At 42.8% G+C, this 17,796-nt stretch overlaps 1 protein-coding gene across 1 annotated transcript in view; it reads right to left on the minus strand.

Moving 5' to 3' along the window:
* Nucleotides 1-17,796, minus strand: part of kiaa0513 (KIAA0513 ortholog) — a 35,287-nt gene that overhangs the window by 7,775 nt on the left and 9,716 nt on the right. Inside the window, exon 9 of the mRNA XM_034084881.2 lies at nucleotides 2,710-2,787. Within this exon, the coding sequence (XP_033940772.1) occupies nucleotides 2,710-2,787 (78 nt within the window). The remainder of the gene's footprint in view (nucleotides 1-2,709; nucleotides 2,788-17,796) is intronic.

The raw sequence follows: 17,796 nt of genomic DNA on the forward strand, positions 1-17,796 counted from the left end.
TCTCTTATTTTTGTATAACTATAATGATCATATAAACGTGTGCCTCGGAAATAATTGTTTACATTAATGGTGACCAAAACGTTTGAGACCCACTGAGAGAGTCCTTTAGCTCACTGAGTCTCTCAGTCTGACAGGACTGACTCTCCTCCAGTTTGTTGTTGAAAAAACTCCTTATATCCGTTAGCGTAGCTCGCTAGCACCAGAAGCTAACAACAACGATCTCCAGTACCGGTGTGCACTCTCTCTCTCACAAAATGGCTACACACACACACACACACACACACACACACACACACACACACACACACACACACACACACACACACACACACACACACACACACACACACACACACACACACACACACACACACACACACACACACACACACACACACACACACACACACACACACACACACACACACACACACACACACACACACACACACACACACACACACACACACACACACACACACACACACACACACACGGTCAGGGCCCCTCCCCGTCGCTATATTACGTACAGGGTACCCCTTGACTGTCAGGCTTCTACGGGCAGGGCGTCCCATAGACCTTCATAATTCCTATTTTAAGGTTCATTTGGCCATTAAAATGCGTTTTGATGTCATTTACCTTATATGTCAATAAACCTTTGAAAATCTTGAAATCTTGAAAGGGATGTGCAAAATAGCCATAATATACAGTCTTTAATTAACTATTAGTAGAGAATAACGAGTAATGAATATACTTTATTACTCGTTTCCATTCATGTCAATTGCAGATACATGTTTAGTCTTCTCAAGCACCAACTATCAAATATCTCTCCTGATTGTTGGCACTTGACAATCACCTTACCTGAATTTTACTCAGGTGTAACTAAAGTCTGATTTAAGGGTTGTTTATATTTCACATCATTGATCAGAATCTGCAAAGTAACTCAAATAAATGCAGTGGAAATGCATACCAGGTTAACCTCTGAATTGTCGTGGAGTAGAATTACAAAGTATCAATGAGCTGTCATGTGGGTATATATTAATGCTATATATTGATGCTGCGCATTATGGACACAAGTGATTTTCACCCATTTATTAATTATATGTTTTACATTTGATAACACCAATGTGTTTAATACTGGCAACTTCTAATTGTGGGAAAAACGAAAACGTTCAGTAGAGACGTCCCATAGAACATTTTGCGAAACACAATAGTGTAGTGTGTAGTTCTGGGGGGGCGTTCGATTCCAGTTTTGAATAGTCTGGCGTGGTTTTGTTCCATTTCAAACAGCTGTTTGAAATGGAACGAAACCTTCGCGCACTGCCAATCCAACATCCAATCCCAGACCTTGAAGAGTAATCACGGGGACTGTAGTCTTAAACGATAGCTGGGGATTATGGGTAGTGTAGTGTCTTCGGCCATCCTAAACTCAGAAATGTTGACAATCGCAATGATGCTCGAAATGTCCCTTATAGGCCTACGTCTGTTTCCGGTTATTTTTATTTTGAAATTCAGTTCCTGACGGACACCAACAAAGACAGAGATTATGGAATTAAACCAATAAAAAAAAGCAAGGATAATTGTGTGTTATTGGTGAGTAAATAACAGTGTGTTATTTTGAAAAGAATAACAAATTAAGATGGAAAAAAAGATTTAAAAAATACTAGGCTCTGAGCCCCATGTATTTTCCTCACAGACGGCAAAACTAAAGGTCTAAAATAAAGACCTAAATTAATATTTGGGATGTTCTTGCCTTTAGATTGTCCCAATAAGTCCAAGTACAGAGGGTGACTCTGCTGTGAAAAAACACATTTCCACCAAAAAAACGATAGCATTCATGAAGTAATCTTCGTCATAACTAGCAAACTAAACATCATGTACATGTACTGCACAAATAATCAGATATAAAAACTCATTACTCGCATACAATGACATCAAAACGCATTTTAATGGCCAAATGAACCTTAAAATAGGCATTTTCCACCGAGAATAACACGAAGGTCGGCCATCGTTGTTGATCACGTGGTCAATGAAGGTCTATGGGACACCCTGCCCGTAGAAGCCTGACGGTCAAGCTGTCCGCTGTCCGCAATGAAGGTCTATGGGACGCCCTGCCCGTAGAAGGGTACCCTGTACGTAATATAGCGACGGGGAGGGGCCCTGACTGTCCGGGATGGGAGTGAGAACGTGACACACACACACACACACACACACACACACACACACACACACACACACACACACACACACACACACACACACACACACACACACACACAACACACACACACACACACACACACACACACACACACACACACACACACACACACACACACACACACACACACACACACACACACACACACACACACACACACACACACACACACACACACACACACACACACACACACACACACACACACACACACACACACACACACACACACACACGCAATAGTACTGTACTGCATCATATTATTTTCGAATCAATAATAAACCACTGATCGACACGCAGCTCTGCACGCTACTTTACTCTAAGGTGGTCAACCTGTGTATATTTCATTGGACAGATTTGTCACACTGGTACTTACAAAGAACAACAACCCACTGATTTAAAAAGATACCGCAATATCTGTACAACATGGTAACATGTTTATAATAATATAGATGTATTCATCTGTCTACTTTCCTTTGCAGACTCACCTCGTGGTGGGGGATCTTTTCTTCCTTTCACAATCGACGGCATCAAAAAAAGCAGCATTCCAAAATCGAAGTGTATGCCTGGCAGAGAGGGAGGACGTATTAGAGGGACCGGCGTCACGAGGACAATTCCATTTCAAGTCAAAGTTAGAAATCATAAAATATCAGTCTCCCATATTGTCTTCTGTGACCGGATTTTTTAAACTGGAAGATTAGATGCAAATACATGAAACATTGGTACTTGAAATATTGGTGTCATTAATAAGGAACGAAGAGCTGATATGAATGAGCAGTTTGGGACTATTTCGGCACAGCAAACCTACAGTGAATACAGACTGTTGGGCCAAATTCCCGCAGCCAATCAGTATGGGTTTAGATCAGTCTCACACACATTCACACTTGTATTTCAGGATCCACACTTGTGTTTTTCAATGCACACAAATGTGTTCTGTTTCATATACATGACATCAAATACAGAAAAAAGTTTTACATATGTATTTTTGATCCACACATTTGTTTTAAAACCTCTGAACCTGCAAACAAACCGCTTTCTGTGCACGGGTCGCTGTGCATTCGTGTGTGGGTTGTTTTAGACTCCCCTGGTGGTCACCCGATTTGTACTTGTAATCTGTTCTATCTATAGACAATCAGATGTCTCCTCCATTCTAAGCCAATCACATGAGCGCGTCCCCACGAGGGTATGATTTATTGCGTTCATGACGTTGAACTTCATATACGCATTTTGCGCTGTCCGGAGCTGACAGGCCCATGGAGCCTGCCTGCAGGCGCTAATCTCAGGACCGAAGGACCGTAGTATAGTCGTCTTTATTTTTACGTTATTATTATTCAAAGATAAATAAGGAAGTGTGTGTTATATGAGATGGCTCAGCTCCGATTATTAAATCAAAAGAGGCTTAATGTTTTCTATTATATTATTTCACTATAGCTACAGTGTCAAGGTCCAATGTTGACCAAATTAATCAATAGCGGGTGTAACTAAAATACAAGTTGTCTTTATTTATTTATATATACACTGAACAAAAATATAAATGCAACACTTTTGTTTTTGCTCCCATTTTTCATGAGATGAACTCAAAGATCTAAAACATTTTCTATATACACAAAATAACCATTTCTCTCAAATATTGTTCACAAATCTGAAAAGATCTGTGATAGTGAGCACTTCTCCTTTGCCGAGATAATCCATCCCACCTCACAGGTGTGGCATATCAAGATGCTGATTAGACAGCATGATTATTGCACAGGTGTGCCTTAGGCTGGCCACAATAAAAGGCCACTCTGAAATGTTCAGTTTTATCACACAGCACAATGCCACAGATGTCGCAAGTTTTGAGGGAGCGTGCAATTGGCATGCTGACAGCAGGAATGTCTACCAGAGCTGCTGCCCGTGAATTGAATGTTCATTTCTCTACCATAAGCCGTCTCCAAAGGCGTTTCAGAGAATTTGGCAGTACATCCAACCGGCCTCACAACCGCAGACCATGTGTAACCACACCAGCCCAGGACCTCCACATCCAGCATGTTCACCTCCAAGATGGTCTGAGACCAGCCACTCGGACAGCTGCTGCAACAATCGGTTTGCATAACCAAAGACTTTCTGCACAAACTGTCAGAAACCGTCTCAGGGAAGCTCATCTGCATGCTCGTCGTCCTCATCGGGGTCTCCACCTGACATCGTAACCAACTTGAGGGGCAAATGCTCACATTCGATGGCGTCTGGCACGTTGGAGAGGTGTTCTCTTCACGGATGAATCCCGGTTTTCACTGTTCAGGGCAGATGGCAGACAGCGTGTGTGGCATCGTGTGGTTGAGCGGTTTTCTGATGTCAATGTTGTGAATCGAGTGGCCGATGGTGGTGGTGGGGTTATGGTATGGGCAGGCGTATGTTATGGACGACGAACACAGGTGCATTTTATTGATGGCATTGTGAACGGCATGACCAGTGTTTGGAACTACAACCTCCCCCGTCAAATCAAACTCAGCTTCTTCTATGCAACGGTAGAGTCTGTTCTCCTCTATGGCAGTGAATGCTGGACCCTGAAGCCAACCCTGCAAAAGTCTCTAGACGGATGCTACACCAGAATGTTGCGAGCAGTATTTAACATCAGCAAGAGTGTACATTTAACCAGTGTTGTGCTAGTTACTGAAAACCAGTAACTAGTTACCATTACAAGTTACTTCATTTCAAAAGTAACTCAGTTACTTTACTGATTACTTACACCAAAAAGTAATGCGTTACTGTGAAAAGTAACTTTTTAGTTACTTAAAAAAAGGGCTCCCATTAATGCCCTTATAGCCTTCATTTCAGTACTGTTATTGCATTGGAGAATAATACAATCTGTTGATCAACTTGCATTATATGCAATCTGGATAGCATCGATATTAGCTGGCTTTCCATTTTTGTATATTCTTTCTCCAGGTAGTTGGAAAAAGTTTTCCGTCCCATATGCCGTGTGCCGCACGGACATTCTATCATGCTAACTAGCTCCCTGAAAGCGGGTGACTCCACTGTAGCAATAGCCTGCATGTGTTCTACAACATACCATGCAATGGCTTTATCGACTTTTCCCTGGCTAGCAGTCCCTTGGTTAAAATCCAGCCGCTGTTGCTTAGGTGCAGGTGGAGGTGGAGTGGCATCGGCTGAGTCCGAGTCTGTGCCGGTCTTAGTTACTAGCTTCGTCCCAGCATGTTGTTTCTGCAGATGTTTTAAGAGATTTGAATGACTGGTTCGGGCAGTAGATAGGCTCTTTGATCCGCCAGGACACAACTTACATTTAACAGAAACTTTCTTTTCTTTGTGCTCGACAAAAGTGAAATAGTGAGAATATCTCCAGGTGGAGAAACTAGACTTGAGCTCCGCCGCCGCCATGATAGTCTTGTTAGTAAACAACACAAACACGCCCACAGCCCGTCTCCGCATGTGACACAGGAAGTATCTCAGTACATTTACTCAAGTGCTGTACTTAAGTACAGTTCTCATCTCTGTTCGCCTGGCTGTTGACTATATAAAAAAACTAACGCAGTTTCTAGGCATCACACTAGCCGCTTCCACCCTTAAAAAATATGACTCCGCATGGAGAACCTTCGCTTTCTTTTGCTTTGCTGTAAACATCTCACTTAAACCCGTCCTCATATCCACCGTGTGCGCCTTCACGTGCTACTGCGCCACTGATCGCCACCTCAAACCTCAATACATCCGAGGCCTCCTAGCTGGCGTGCAGTTTAATGTTCGCTGTTACGATCCCAGCTTTCCCAGCCTGTTTTCAAACCAATCAGTCAAACTCATTTTGAAAGGTCTTCAAAAAACGTTTCCCAGTTACAGATCATAGGCGACCCATTACACTCTCCACCCTGCGTCTCATGCTCTCCAAACTCAGAGAAGGAGTATTTTCTCCCTACGTCGACGCACTACTCGATGCATTATTTCTGTTAGCATTCTATGCTTTTCTCAGACCAGGAGAATTTGCCACAGCTTCCCTAACATTCGATCCCAATCAAGACGTCGGCTTTGCCGACTTATCTTTCCATGCTAGCCATTTAGTCTAAAACTTAAGCACTCCAAATGTGGAGGCGCTTGCTCCGTTAGCGCTGTTCGCAACGATTCTCCTTTCTGCCCCTATAAATCCATGATTAAATTCCTGCATTTGAGATCTTCCACAAATCCTCTCTCACCACTATTTCTTCTTAGTTAGTTTAGTTTAGTCAATTTATTGAACATGTCAGAAACAAAACAAATATATAACAATAATATATATATATTCTCCTTTTTTTTTTTTTTCACTCAGATTAATAATTATAACAAAGTACCAAAAAAATTAAATAATAACAAACAAAAAAAATAAATAAAAAATAAATAATAATAATAATAATTTTCAGATAGTCTCTGTTCATGTTCAACAGGGGCAAGAAGAAGCTTAAAAAACTTTTCTGGTCCTACCCCCTCTAACATATATTTTTCTTATAAAACATTAGGTCATCGTCATCAGCGACATGTTTGTCTTGTTAATCTTTTCTTTTTTTTTTTTTACAAAACAATCAGAAAGAAATTACTTTTTACAATTACAAGAAATAACAACAAATGAGATTTTACAGGTCCTGTTCATAACCATTAATGATTAGACTCCTAAATAATACTTTCATTTTAGATAGACTTGTACAATATTTCAGTGCATCGTTACAGTTATTCCACAGACTAACACCTTTTGATGAGATGCAATGAAGTTTGGCATTTGTTCGTACGGGTGGTTTTTTGAAAATGCAGTTTCCTCTCAACATGTGCATGCTTTCTCTCTGTGTGAAAAGTCCCTGGATATTATGAGGTAATTGTTGATTTGCGGCTTTGAACATAATTTGAATAGTTTTATAGTCAACCAGGTCTTGTAGTTTTAGTGTTTTTAGTTTGATGAACAATTTATTTGTTGGTTCTCTGTAGGTAGTTTTATGTATAACTCGTATGGCTCTTTTTTGCAGGATGAAGATAGGATGTGTATTTGTTTTATATGTGTTCCCCCAAACTTCCACACAATACATCATGTATGGAAGTATGAAGGAGCAGTACAGCATAAACAAAGAAGCTTGATTAATTAGGTATTTGGCTTTATTCATAATTGCTATTGATTTGGATATTTTGGCTTTGATATAGCTTATATGTGGTTTCCAACTTAATTTATTGTCTATGATTACTCCAAGGAACTTTATTTCCGATACTCTTTCTAATTGGACGCCATTTATAGTGAGTTTCTTCTCTGTATTGGTCGATCGATTCCCAAATATAATGAGTTTGGTTTTGCTTGCGTTCAATGTTAATTTATTTTGGTCAAACCAGATCTTCATCCTGCTCAGTTCCTTCTCCATTGTGACCAATAGCTGTTCTAAATCGTCCCCACAGCAGAGTAGACTTGTGTCGTCTGCAAAAAGAATGGTTTTAATAATTTTTGATACTTCACATATATTGTTAATATACAGAATAAATAGTAATGGCCCCAGGACTGAGCCCTGAGGCACCCCACATGTAACCTGCAGTAGTTGTGATTTATGGCTTTGTAGTTCAACATACTGTTCCCTGTTGTGTAGGTAGCTGGATAGCCATGATAATGCAACACCTCTAATGCCATATCTCTGTAGTTTTTTAATTAATAATTCATGGTCAACCGTGTCAAATGCTTTTTTAAGGTCCAGAAATATCCCTATTGCATATTCTTTCTTTTCTATTGCCTTAGTAATGTGTTCCATAAATTCTATAACTGCAAATGATGTAGTTCTGTTTTCTCTGAAACCATATTGTTGTTCATAGAGTATGTTATGTTTGGTGATGAAGTCATTTAGTCTTGTATAGTAGATTTTTTCCAGTATTTTAGAAAACTGTGAGAGCAATGAAATTGGTCTATAGTTTGACAGTACATGTTTATCTCCAGATTTATGTATTGGTATGACTTTAGCAGTTTTCATTTTATTTGGAAATACACCGGTTTGTATTGACTGATTACAGATGTGAGTTAGTGGTTTGGCTATACATTCAATAATGTTTTTAACTGTATACATGTCAATATCATGACAGTTTGTAGACCTTTTACTCTTAAGTTTTTTAACTGTGTCAATAATTTAATTTTCATCAGTCCCTCTTAAGAATATAGTTTCCTTCACATATATATCTTTACTTTCAACACCATCACTACAACCAGTATTTGGAATTTCTCCAGCTAGACAAGGACCAACATTGACAAAGTACTTATTGAAATCTTCGGCAACTGAGGTCATGTCATAAATTACTGTATCGTTTTTTGACAGAAAACTGTTTGGGTATTGTGCCTTTTCATTTCCTTTTTTAATAATGGTATTTAATACATTCCATGTATTTTTAATGTTATTTTTGTTATCCTCCAATAATTTGTTGTAATGATCCATTTTGCTACATCGTATTATCTTTGTTAGTTAGTTTTTGTATGACTTGTATTTTTTTTCAGCCTCGACTGATCCATTCTTTAAGAAGTCTTTATATAATTCATTTTTCATTTTACATGCATTTAATATTCCCTTAGTGATCCATGGTTTTTCAGCATATTTTTGTTTCACTATTTTTCTTCCAGGGAATATTCCCTTAACTAAACTAGTCAACTACTATTTAAAACAAATTCTCTCTAAATCCGGATTATCACCCCAATTATTCTCGGGGCATTCGTTCAGGATAGGCGCAGCTACATCTGCTGCCATTCAAGGAGTCTCATCCTCATCCCTACAACAACTCAGACGGTGGTCCTCCTCTGCCTTCACATCCTACATTCGCCCGGACACCAAGGTCCCTCAAACACTAACGGTATTTATATATACAACTGGTGGTGGTTTAGCAAGTCAGCACATTTACGCGTCACCGTGTTCATGTTTAAACACTTCTATCGTTGTGACCTTCGGGTCCGCTTGAATCCTGCCGCTCAGGTTGCGGCCAGTGGGTCGCATTATGTTTAAACCCTGCACGTGCAGGGCCAGTAGGTCAGTGTCATGTTTAACCCTGCGTGTGCAGGTTGCGGCCTATGGGTCAGCGTCATGTTTAACCCTGTGTGTGCAGGTTGCGGCCTATGGGTCAGCGTCATGTTTAACCCTGCGGGTGCAGGTTGCGGCCTATGGGTCAGCGTCATGTTTAACCCTGCGTGTGCAGGTTGCGGCCTATGGGTCAGCGTCATGTTTAACCCTGCATGTGCAGGTTGCGGCCGGTGGGTCAGCATTCGTCTAATCCACCATGCAGGCGCTAAGCATGGCTGGCGTTCACATAACCCTACAGTTATTCCGACATTCTCATCATGTCTCCGTGTTATCTCATTTCATCCACAGATCTCCTCAATCAGCCAGCAAGGTAAGAAATGCTCACATCTCAGCACTTCTTACTTCTCTTCTCTTTGGGGGTTCTTCAGAGCGGTTTTCCCCTCCTGAATGATATCCTACAAACCGGGGCCTAATCTCCAAACATCAGTTGATTCATTGTTGTAATCTGTCAATCATAATTTTCTATACCACGTGTCCGGTAATAAACATGTATTTCATACATCACGTCTCTCATGATTGAAATGAAGCTTAGCGCAAGTTCAAGAAGGAAGACCATACCCCTGGTGTTACACGTCACTGCAAGCTCTTCTCCCATTAAGTAATCAGGGGCGGTACTCCCCAGCTAGTCAATCATCGCACCTGCTAACCCTTTAGATCTGCTCTTCCCTCTCTGTCAGTTGTCATTTCAGGTGTCAACGCACAACCCGCCTCCACCCCTTCGCCTCCTGTCTCCTAATTCAGGGCCAAGCTAATCCTTCTTCTTCCTCCAGACCAGACCGAACCATTATCACCACCACCACCAGTGTCTAGACCCCGGGGGGTTCTTCAGAGCGGTTTTCCCCTCCTGAATGATATCCTACAAACTGGGGCCTAATCTCCAAACATCAGTTGATTCATTGTTGTAATCTGTCAATCATAATTTTCTATACCACGTGTCCGGTAATAAACATGTATTTCATACATCACGTCTCATGATTGAAATGGTTATTTTGTGTATATAGAAAATGTTTTAGATCTTTGAGTTCATCTAATGAAAAATGGGAGCAAAAACAAAAGTGTTGCATTTATATATTTGTTCAGTGTATATATATATATATATATATATATATATTAGGGCTGTCAAACGATTAACATTTTTAATCAGATTAATCACAGTTTAAAAATGAATTAATCATGATTAATCACCATTCGAACTATGTCCAAAATATGTAATTTCTTTATGTATATTGTTGTGGGAATGGAAAGATAAATGAAAGAAGGCGGATATATCCATTTAACATGTTTATTGTAAAACATTTCTGTGTGTCAAAATGAAAGAGAGCACCTATCAATCATCAAACCGTGGGGTCTTAATTCATTACGTGTTGATTTCTATCAACGGGGGAGTACTTCAGGAAAGTCGACGGGGGACGTCCGGTGATCTAACCTCCTTCTGGAAAAGCTTCACAAGTACGTCGGTATGCAAATGCCCTTTGTGACACAAGTGACGGTACACATTTCAGATTACGCACATAACCTGCGTACCAGTTATGTGCACCCCTGTACTACAGCAAAAGTATTCTCCGTCGGGACTTCCTGCAACAAGACCACGCCGTTATCTTGATTCTGATTGGCCAGAAGACATTATCAAAGATGTTCTATTGAGAAGACGATCACTACGTGACAAAAGTTTTAAAATCCGTTTCTGGTCTTCGGTATTTCCAGACAAGTGGCTACTGAAATCAATCTTACTGCTGTCTGTGCAATTCTCGGCGCGAGTTGGCGGACTTTATTCTACTTACTTTAACATCATTTTTCATGGTGGGGCTAAGCCATTTCTTGGTATGGGTGTAGCCTACCCCAGCCATACCCTGGCGCTGCCACTGGTGGGATGTATGGGGCGGGCCATTCTGCACATGCGTTGAATGCGTTAAATATTTTAATGAAATTAATTTAAAAAAGTAATTACCGCCGTTAACGCGATAATTTTGACAGCATTAATATATATATATATATTTATTATTAATAATAATAATATAAAAGATTGTATTTGCGTGTATTTCCTGTTCGGAAAGTGGCGCTGTACTGAGAGTGGCGATTTTATTTTGTAATTATATAATACTTGTAATAATGTTGCGTTCACACCGGACGTAATGCGAATAATCGCTCGAGTTTCACCCCGCGGCTGTCAAATGTGTTTACTCGCCTCATTCATCTGTGTCAGCTTCTCGAGCCGTATCTGGCCATGCCATTGTAACATACTGTATGCCGAAGTGTTATTTTAAAAAACACATTAAGTTGACGAAACACTTGAGTCAAATGTCAGATCCACTCGTGTGTTAGACGGGGCAGTGATAAACCTGTTAAACACTGTAGTTTTCTTTTTTTTAACCAGCTGTTCTGTATTCACCTTGCAGGTGCAGCTATGTTGCTTTTATCCTGGATTAAGTGTTTAAGTAATGGATGTTTAAAGTTTAACTTATTCATATTTGTCTAATATTATAGTTTACTTTTCATTCATGAAGTATGACGCTGCGCTGTCAGTACGCTTGTCCATGTTTGTGATTGGTCAAATGTTGCTAACCCCGCCCCTTTCAAGTGCTCTCAGTCAGACAGAGAAACCCTGGGTTGATTTATCGAGTTGATAACCAACGTCGTAGGACCGCTTAGCGAGATCGCATTTGTTTTGGGTTAGCTAAGCCAGATAACTCAAAGATATCCAGGGTATGTTGAACTGGCTTCGTCCTACAGGCCAGCTAAGCTAACCCAGGGCTGCCAACATTTGAGTTCAGCTTGGAGTGAGATTTTTTTTTTGGTGAACCGAAAAAAGAAACGTTCATGTGTACATTGTTACAAATGTATTGAACATGTACACACTAGGGTTTCACATTAATGTACCGGGCGCTACAGTGGAATACGCACATACAGTGTACCCGCGACTCTGAATGAAGGCTCGATAATCAGCTCACAGCATATAGGTGTAAGCAGAGGTAAAGTGCTAGGGTTAATATTTAGTTTTTTTAATATTGAAGTTAAATGCATCAATCTGGTGCACTTTGAGAGCAAAAGGAATTTATGGATACATCTCTCAACATCCATATGAAACAGAACTGTAAACAGATTTTCTTTATGGATATTTTACAAATCACTCACCTTTTAAACTGTATTCTTGTTTTACTGTCATAACTGTTTTTCATTTATTCTCATAAATGGTGATCAAAACGTTTGAGACCCACTGAGATAACTAGACTAAAGTATCTAAACTAGAGATGTCCCGATCCGATCACGTGATCGAGGATCAGAGCCGATCACGTGATTTTGAAAAGATCGGAATCGGGAGAAAAAAATCGGGGATCGGGATTTTTTTTTTTTTTTTTTTTTATAATTTTTTTTTTTATTATTTAATGTTACAAAACTGAAATGACCATGTTCACGTCTTAAAGTCATCCTGAGGTCTTAGTTTTGGTTTAAAATGACACAACATCATGTATGTGTTGCTTCTTTTGGGCTTGTTTTCATTTGCTTATTTCTCTGAAATCTGGCAACAGAGTGGGCGCAGTGTCTAATAGTAGCAGCAAGCTAACGAGAGGCTCCGTTCAGCTGGTGACTCGGGAGTCGGGACAGAGAAAATGTCAGGAGTTTGGAAGTATTATAAAATTGAAAGCGAAGGCAGTGTAACAGCCAGATGCAATGTTTGCAAGGCGGAGGTTCCGCGTGGTGGAAAGAACAGAGCTACGTTCAACACGACCAATCTAATACGCTACCTGAGAAACAAACACCAACAACAACAGGACGAGTACACAGCGGCCACTCAGGGAACAGCACTGACACAACCGACATTTTCAGAGACTTTTAAAAGGAAAGAGAAACTGCCCCAGAACAGTGAAAAGGCCAAAAAAACAACAGCCAAGATAGCTGAATTCATCGCGTTGGATGACCAGCCGTTATCTGTTACTTTTTTGTTCTCATTGCATAAAGATCGGATCGGGAAAAATCGGTATCGGCAGATTGTCAAAATCAAATTATCGGAATCGGATCGGGAGCAAAAAAAGGTGATCGGGACATCCCTAATCTAAACAGAGTCCCTTACCTCACTGAGCTGTAGTTATCTCTCAGTCTGACAGGACAGAGCTCTCCCTTTCCTTGTTTTAGAAACAGCTTTTAATATCCGTTAAGCTGATCAGATGCTAACAACAACAATGCAAATAGTGAGTTTGGTAGAAATATACTGTATAATAGTAAAGTTATTTAAGATGATGACATATTTATTGAAGATTTTACATTATAAATATTCCCCACAATTATTCAAAAGCATATTCTTCCAAACTCCTTGCTGTAGTATGACACACAGGAGACTATTGATGTGTGTAGTGAGTTTGGTAGTAATAAGCTGTATAATAGTGATTGAATATTATTGTATTCTCTTTTTTCGGAGTTGCACTTTGCAGACGGTCCCTGAGCACTCGTTTCTTCTCCGGCTGCAGATAGAGACCAATGTAATGTGTCCAGCTCGGAGGACGGCACATATTGGCTTTTTTTTATCAAAATGTGATTGTAGTTCGTTGTCATCCTTACCACGGTACTTAGGAGACGTCATGTGTGTCTGAATAACGTTTTCATGAGTTATTGATCCGTGAAATCAGAATCTCCCTATATCGTTCCAACTTTACTGAACTAAGCCAGAAGACTGTCTCATTTCGTAGACCGCTCGGTTTGCTGCTCCTTCACTTTATTTTTATATTTATATACATTTATTTTGGACAAAAACTTAGCGTGAGGAAACGCATGTGTGGCGTGAGTGCGTGAGATATGGGTTAATTGCGTGACTCTCACTCTCAATGTGTGAGTGTTGGCAGCCCTGGCTAACCTGTAGCTGCTCTGTCTACACTCACAACAACTTCATACAGACAAATAAAGCAGCGACTGTATTAGCCATACAAGAAACACACATTTAAAACGGTTTTGCCGGCCGTTTTGTGTGCACAAGCATTAATTAATGGTTCGGAAAGTGGCGCTGTACCTTAATAACAGCGACGTGCAGTCAGGGGAGGCAGGTCATACTCCAATGTAACGGAAAAACAACTAAAGAAAGACTAAATAGTAATAATAATAAAATGTCTCCACTGATCTGTGTTGTAAATGTGATTTATGTATGATTCCAATCGCTTTTTATAGTAAAAATCAGCAAATTTGACGAGCTCCGCTACAACTACGGGTAGCGATGAGAAGTGAGGCAGGGACGAGCTCTGCCTCTCGTAAGCCCACAGTAACTGGCTGGAGCGCGGGCACTAATTTAACGCGGGCACTTATTTTGTGAGCGCGCTCAAGCCAGTTACTGTGGGGTGAGGTGAGGCACAGATGAGCTCTGCCTCAACTCAGAATGCGTCACCCCACAGAAACTGTCTGGAAAGCGGGCCCTAAGCGCATGCCTGCACCATCTCACTATATGTCATCCCTTTATTACATTTATCCTCACCATCCAAAGTCTCTAAATAACTTATTTCACGTATATATGATATTTAGGCTCGCTGGTCTCATCGTACAACGGCAATGAAAAAAGCACCAGGGGAGGCAGCCATAACCTTTGCCGCACTGAAGGGGGCGCAAGTGAGCCCACAGGTTCTTGCTGCTACTGTTATTCTACGCAGAGACGGTAGACGCAAACAACAAACTAGACTTTTCAAACTACAGGAAGATAAGGAGGACTTTTACAAACAAGTAATAGATTGTTGAGATTGTTGTCCAGAAGGATAGCATGGACTTCATCTTCAAGTCAAGGTAAGACCCCAATTGTAATGAAAATGGCATCTTACTAAGAAAGAACAATCCAATATTTAGATGTTGGGTATCCTTTTGTTGAACGGTCTGTTTAAAATGAATCGAAGCATCAGACTAAAAAAGCTGAAAATAACCGAATATTTCGATTAAGGTCAAAATATAATATTAAATCTGACTCTGAAAGAGTCCGTGCCTCACCAGCCATGAACCTCACCGCACGTCACTGCTTAATACTATAAAAGATTGTATTTGCGTGCATTTCCTGTTCGGAAGGAACACTCTCCACTCTCAGGTGTCCTGAGAGTGGAGGTGTACTGAGAGTGGAGGTGTACTGAGAGTGGAGGTGTACTGAGAGTGGAGGTGTACTGAGAGTGGAGGTGTCCTGAGAGTGGAGGTGTACTGGGTGTGGAGGTGTACTGAGAGTGGAGGTGTCCTGAGAGTGGAGGTGTCCTGAGAGTGGAGGTGTACTGAGAGTGGAGGTGTACTGAGAGTGGAGGTGTCCTGAGAGTGGAGGTGTACTGAGAGTGGGGAGGTGTACTGAGAGTGGGGAGGTGTACTGAGAGTGGAGGTGTCCTGAGAGTGGGGAGGTGTACTGAGAGTGGGGAGGTGTACTGAGAGTGGGGAGGTGTCCTGAGAGTGGGGAGGTGTACTGAGAGTGGGGAGGTGTACTGAGAGTGGATGTGTCCTGTGAGTGGAGGTGTCCTGAGAGTGGAGGTGTCCTGAGAGTGGAGGTGTCCTGAGAGTGGAGGTGTACTGAGAGTGGAGGTGTCCTGAGAGTGGAGGTGTCCTGAGAGTGGAGGTGTACTGAGAGTGGAGGTGTACTGAGAGTGGAGGTGTACTGAGAGTGGAGGTGTACTGGGTGTGGAGGTGTCCTGAGAGTGGAGGTGTACTGGGTGTGGAGGTGTCCTGAGAGTGGAGGTGTACTGGGTGTGGAGGTGTACTGAGAGTGGGGAGGTGTACTGGGTGTGGAGGTGTCCTGAGAGTGGAGGTGTCCTGAGAGTGGAGGTGTCCTGAGAGTGGAGGTGTCCTGAGAGTGGAGGTGTCCTGAGAGTGGAGGTGTACTGAGAGTGGGGAGGTGTACTGAGAGTGGAGGTGTACTGGGAGTGGAGGTGTACTGAGAGTGGAGGTGTACTGAGAGTGGAGGTGTACTGGGTGTGGAGGTGTCCTGAGAGTGGAGGTGTACTGAGAGTGGAGGTGTCCTGAGAGTGGAGGTGTACTGGGTGTGGAGGTGTACTGAGAGTGGGGAGGTGTACTGGGTGTGGAGGTGTCCTGAGAGTGGAGGTGTCCTGAGAGTGGAGGTGTCCTGAGAGTGGAGGTGTCCTGAGAGTGGAGGTGTACTGAGAGTGGAGGTGTCCTGAGAGTGGAGGTGTACTGAGAGTGGAGGTGTACTGGGTGTGGAGGTGTCCTGAGAGTGGAGGTGTACTGAGAGTGGAGGTGTACTGAGAGTGGAGGTGTACTGGGTGTGGAGGTGTCCTGAGAGTGGAGGTGTACTGGGTGTGGAGGTGTCCTGAGAGTGGAGGTGTACTGAGAGTGGAGGTGTCCTGAGAGTGGAGGTGTACTGGGTGTGGAGGTGTCCTGAGAGTGGAGGTGTCCTGAGAGTGGAGGTGTCCTGAGAGTGGGGAGGTGTACTGAGAGTGGAGGTGTCCTGAGAGTGGAGGTGTCCTGAGAGTGGAGGTGTCCTGAGAGTGGAGGTGTACTGAGAGTGGGGAGGTGTACTGAGAGTGGAGGTGTCCTGAGAGTGGAGGTGTCCTGAGAGTGGAGGTGTCCTGAGAGTGGAGGTGTCCTGAGAGTGGAGGTGTCCTGAGAGTGGAGGTGTCCTGAGAGTGGAGGTGTCCTGAGAGTGGAGGTGTCCTGAGAGTGGAGGTGTCCTGAGAGTGGAGGTGTCCTGAGAGTGGAGGTGTCCTGAGAGTGGAGGTGTCCTGAGAGTGGAGGTGTCCTGAGAGTGGAGGTGTCCTGAGAGTGGGGAGGTGTACTGAGAGTGGAGGTGTACTGGGTGTGGAGGTGTCCTGAGAGTGGAGGTGTCCTGAGAGTGGAGGTGTCCTGAGAGTGGAGGTGTCCTGAGAGTGGAGGTGTCCTGAGAGTGGAGGTGTCCTGAGAGTGGAGGTGTACTGAGAGTGGGGAGGTGTACTGAGAGTGGAGGTGTCCTGAGAGTGGAGGTGTCCTGAGAGTGGAGGTGTCCTGAGAGTGGAGGTGTCCTGAGAGTGGAGGTGTCCTGAGAGTGGAGGTGTCCTGAGAGTGGAGGTGTCCTGAGAGTGGAGGTGTCCTGAGAGTGGAGGTGTCCTGAGAGTGGAGGTGTCCTGAGAGTGGAGGTGTCCTGAGAGTGGAGGTGTCCTGAGAGTGGAGGTGTCCTGAGAGTGGAGGTGTCCTGAGAGTGGAGGTGTCCTGAGAGTGGAGGTGTCCTGAGAGTGGAGGTGTCCTGAGAGTGGAGGTGTCCTGAGAGTGGAGGTGTCCTGAGAGTGGAGGTGTCCTGAGATGGACCTCTCAGCTCCGAACAGCGCAAAATGCGTACATGCAGCGCGAACCCCCTAATCCCATCAGGAGCGTCTGCGCTGCGGCATTTTTAGCGATCGCGGCCACTCTAGTCAATGGGTGCTATTCCACCAGACCCGCTGCGCCGCGCCTCGAAGCGTCCCAGAAGCTCCTCGCCGCAAGGAATTTCTAAAATATAGGATGAATCCTATTTTTGACGCAGCGCAGCGGGTCTGGTGGAATACTGCGAGGCTGCACACACGACGCTCCGCTTCCGCAACGTTTTGAAACGCGCCTGGTGGGTTA

Source organism: Pseudochaenichthys georgianus, chromosome 6 (genome assembly GCF_902827115.2).
Source record: "Pseudochaenichthys georgianus chromosome 6, fPseGeo1.2, whole genome shotgun sequence".
In the NCBI taxonomy this organism is placed as follows: domain Eukaryota; kingdom Metazoa; phylum Chordata; class Actinopteri; order Perciformes; family Channichthyidae; genus Pseudochaenichthys; species Pseudochaenichthys georgianus.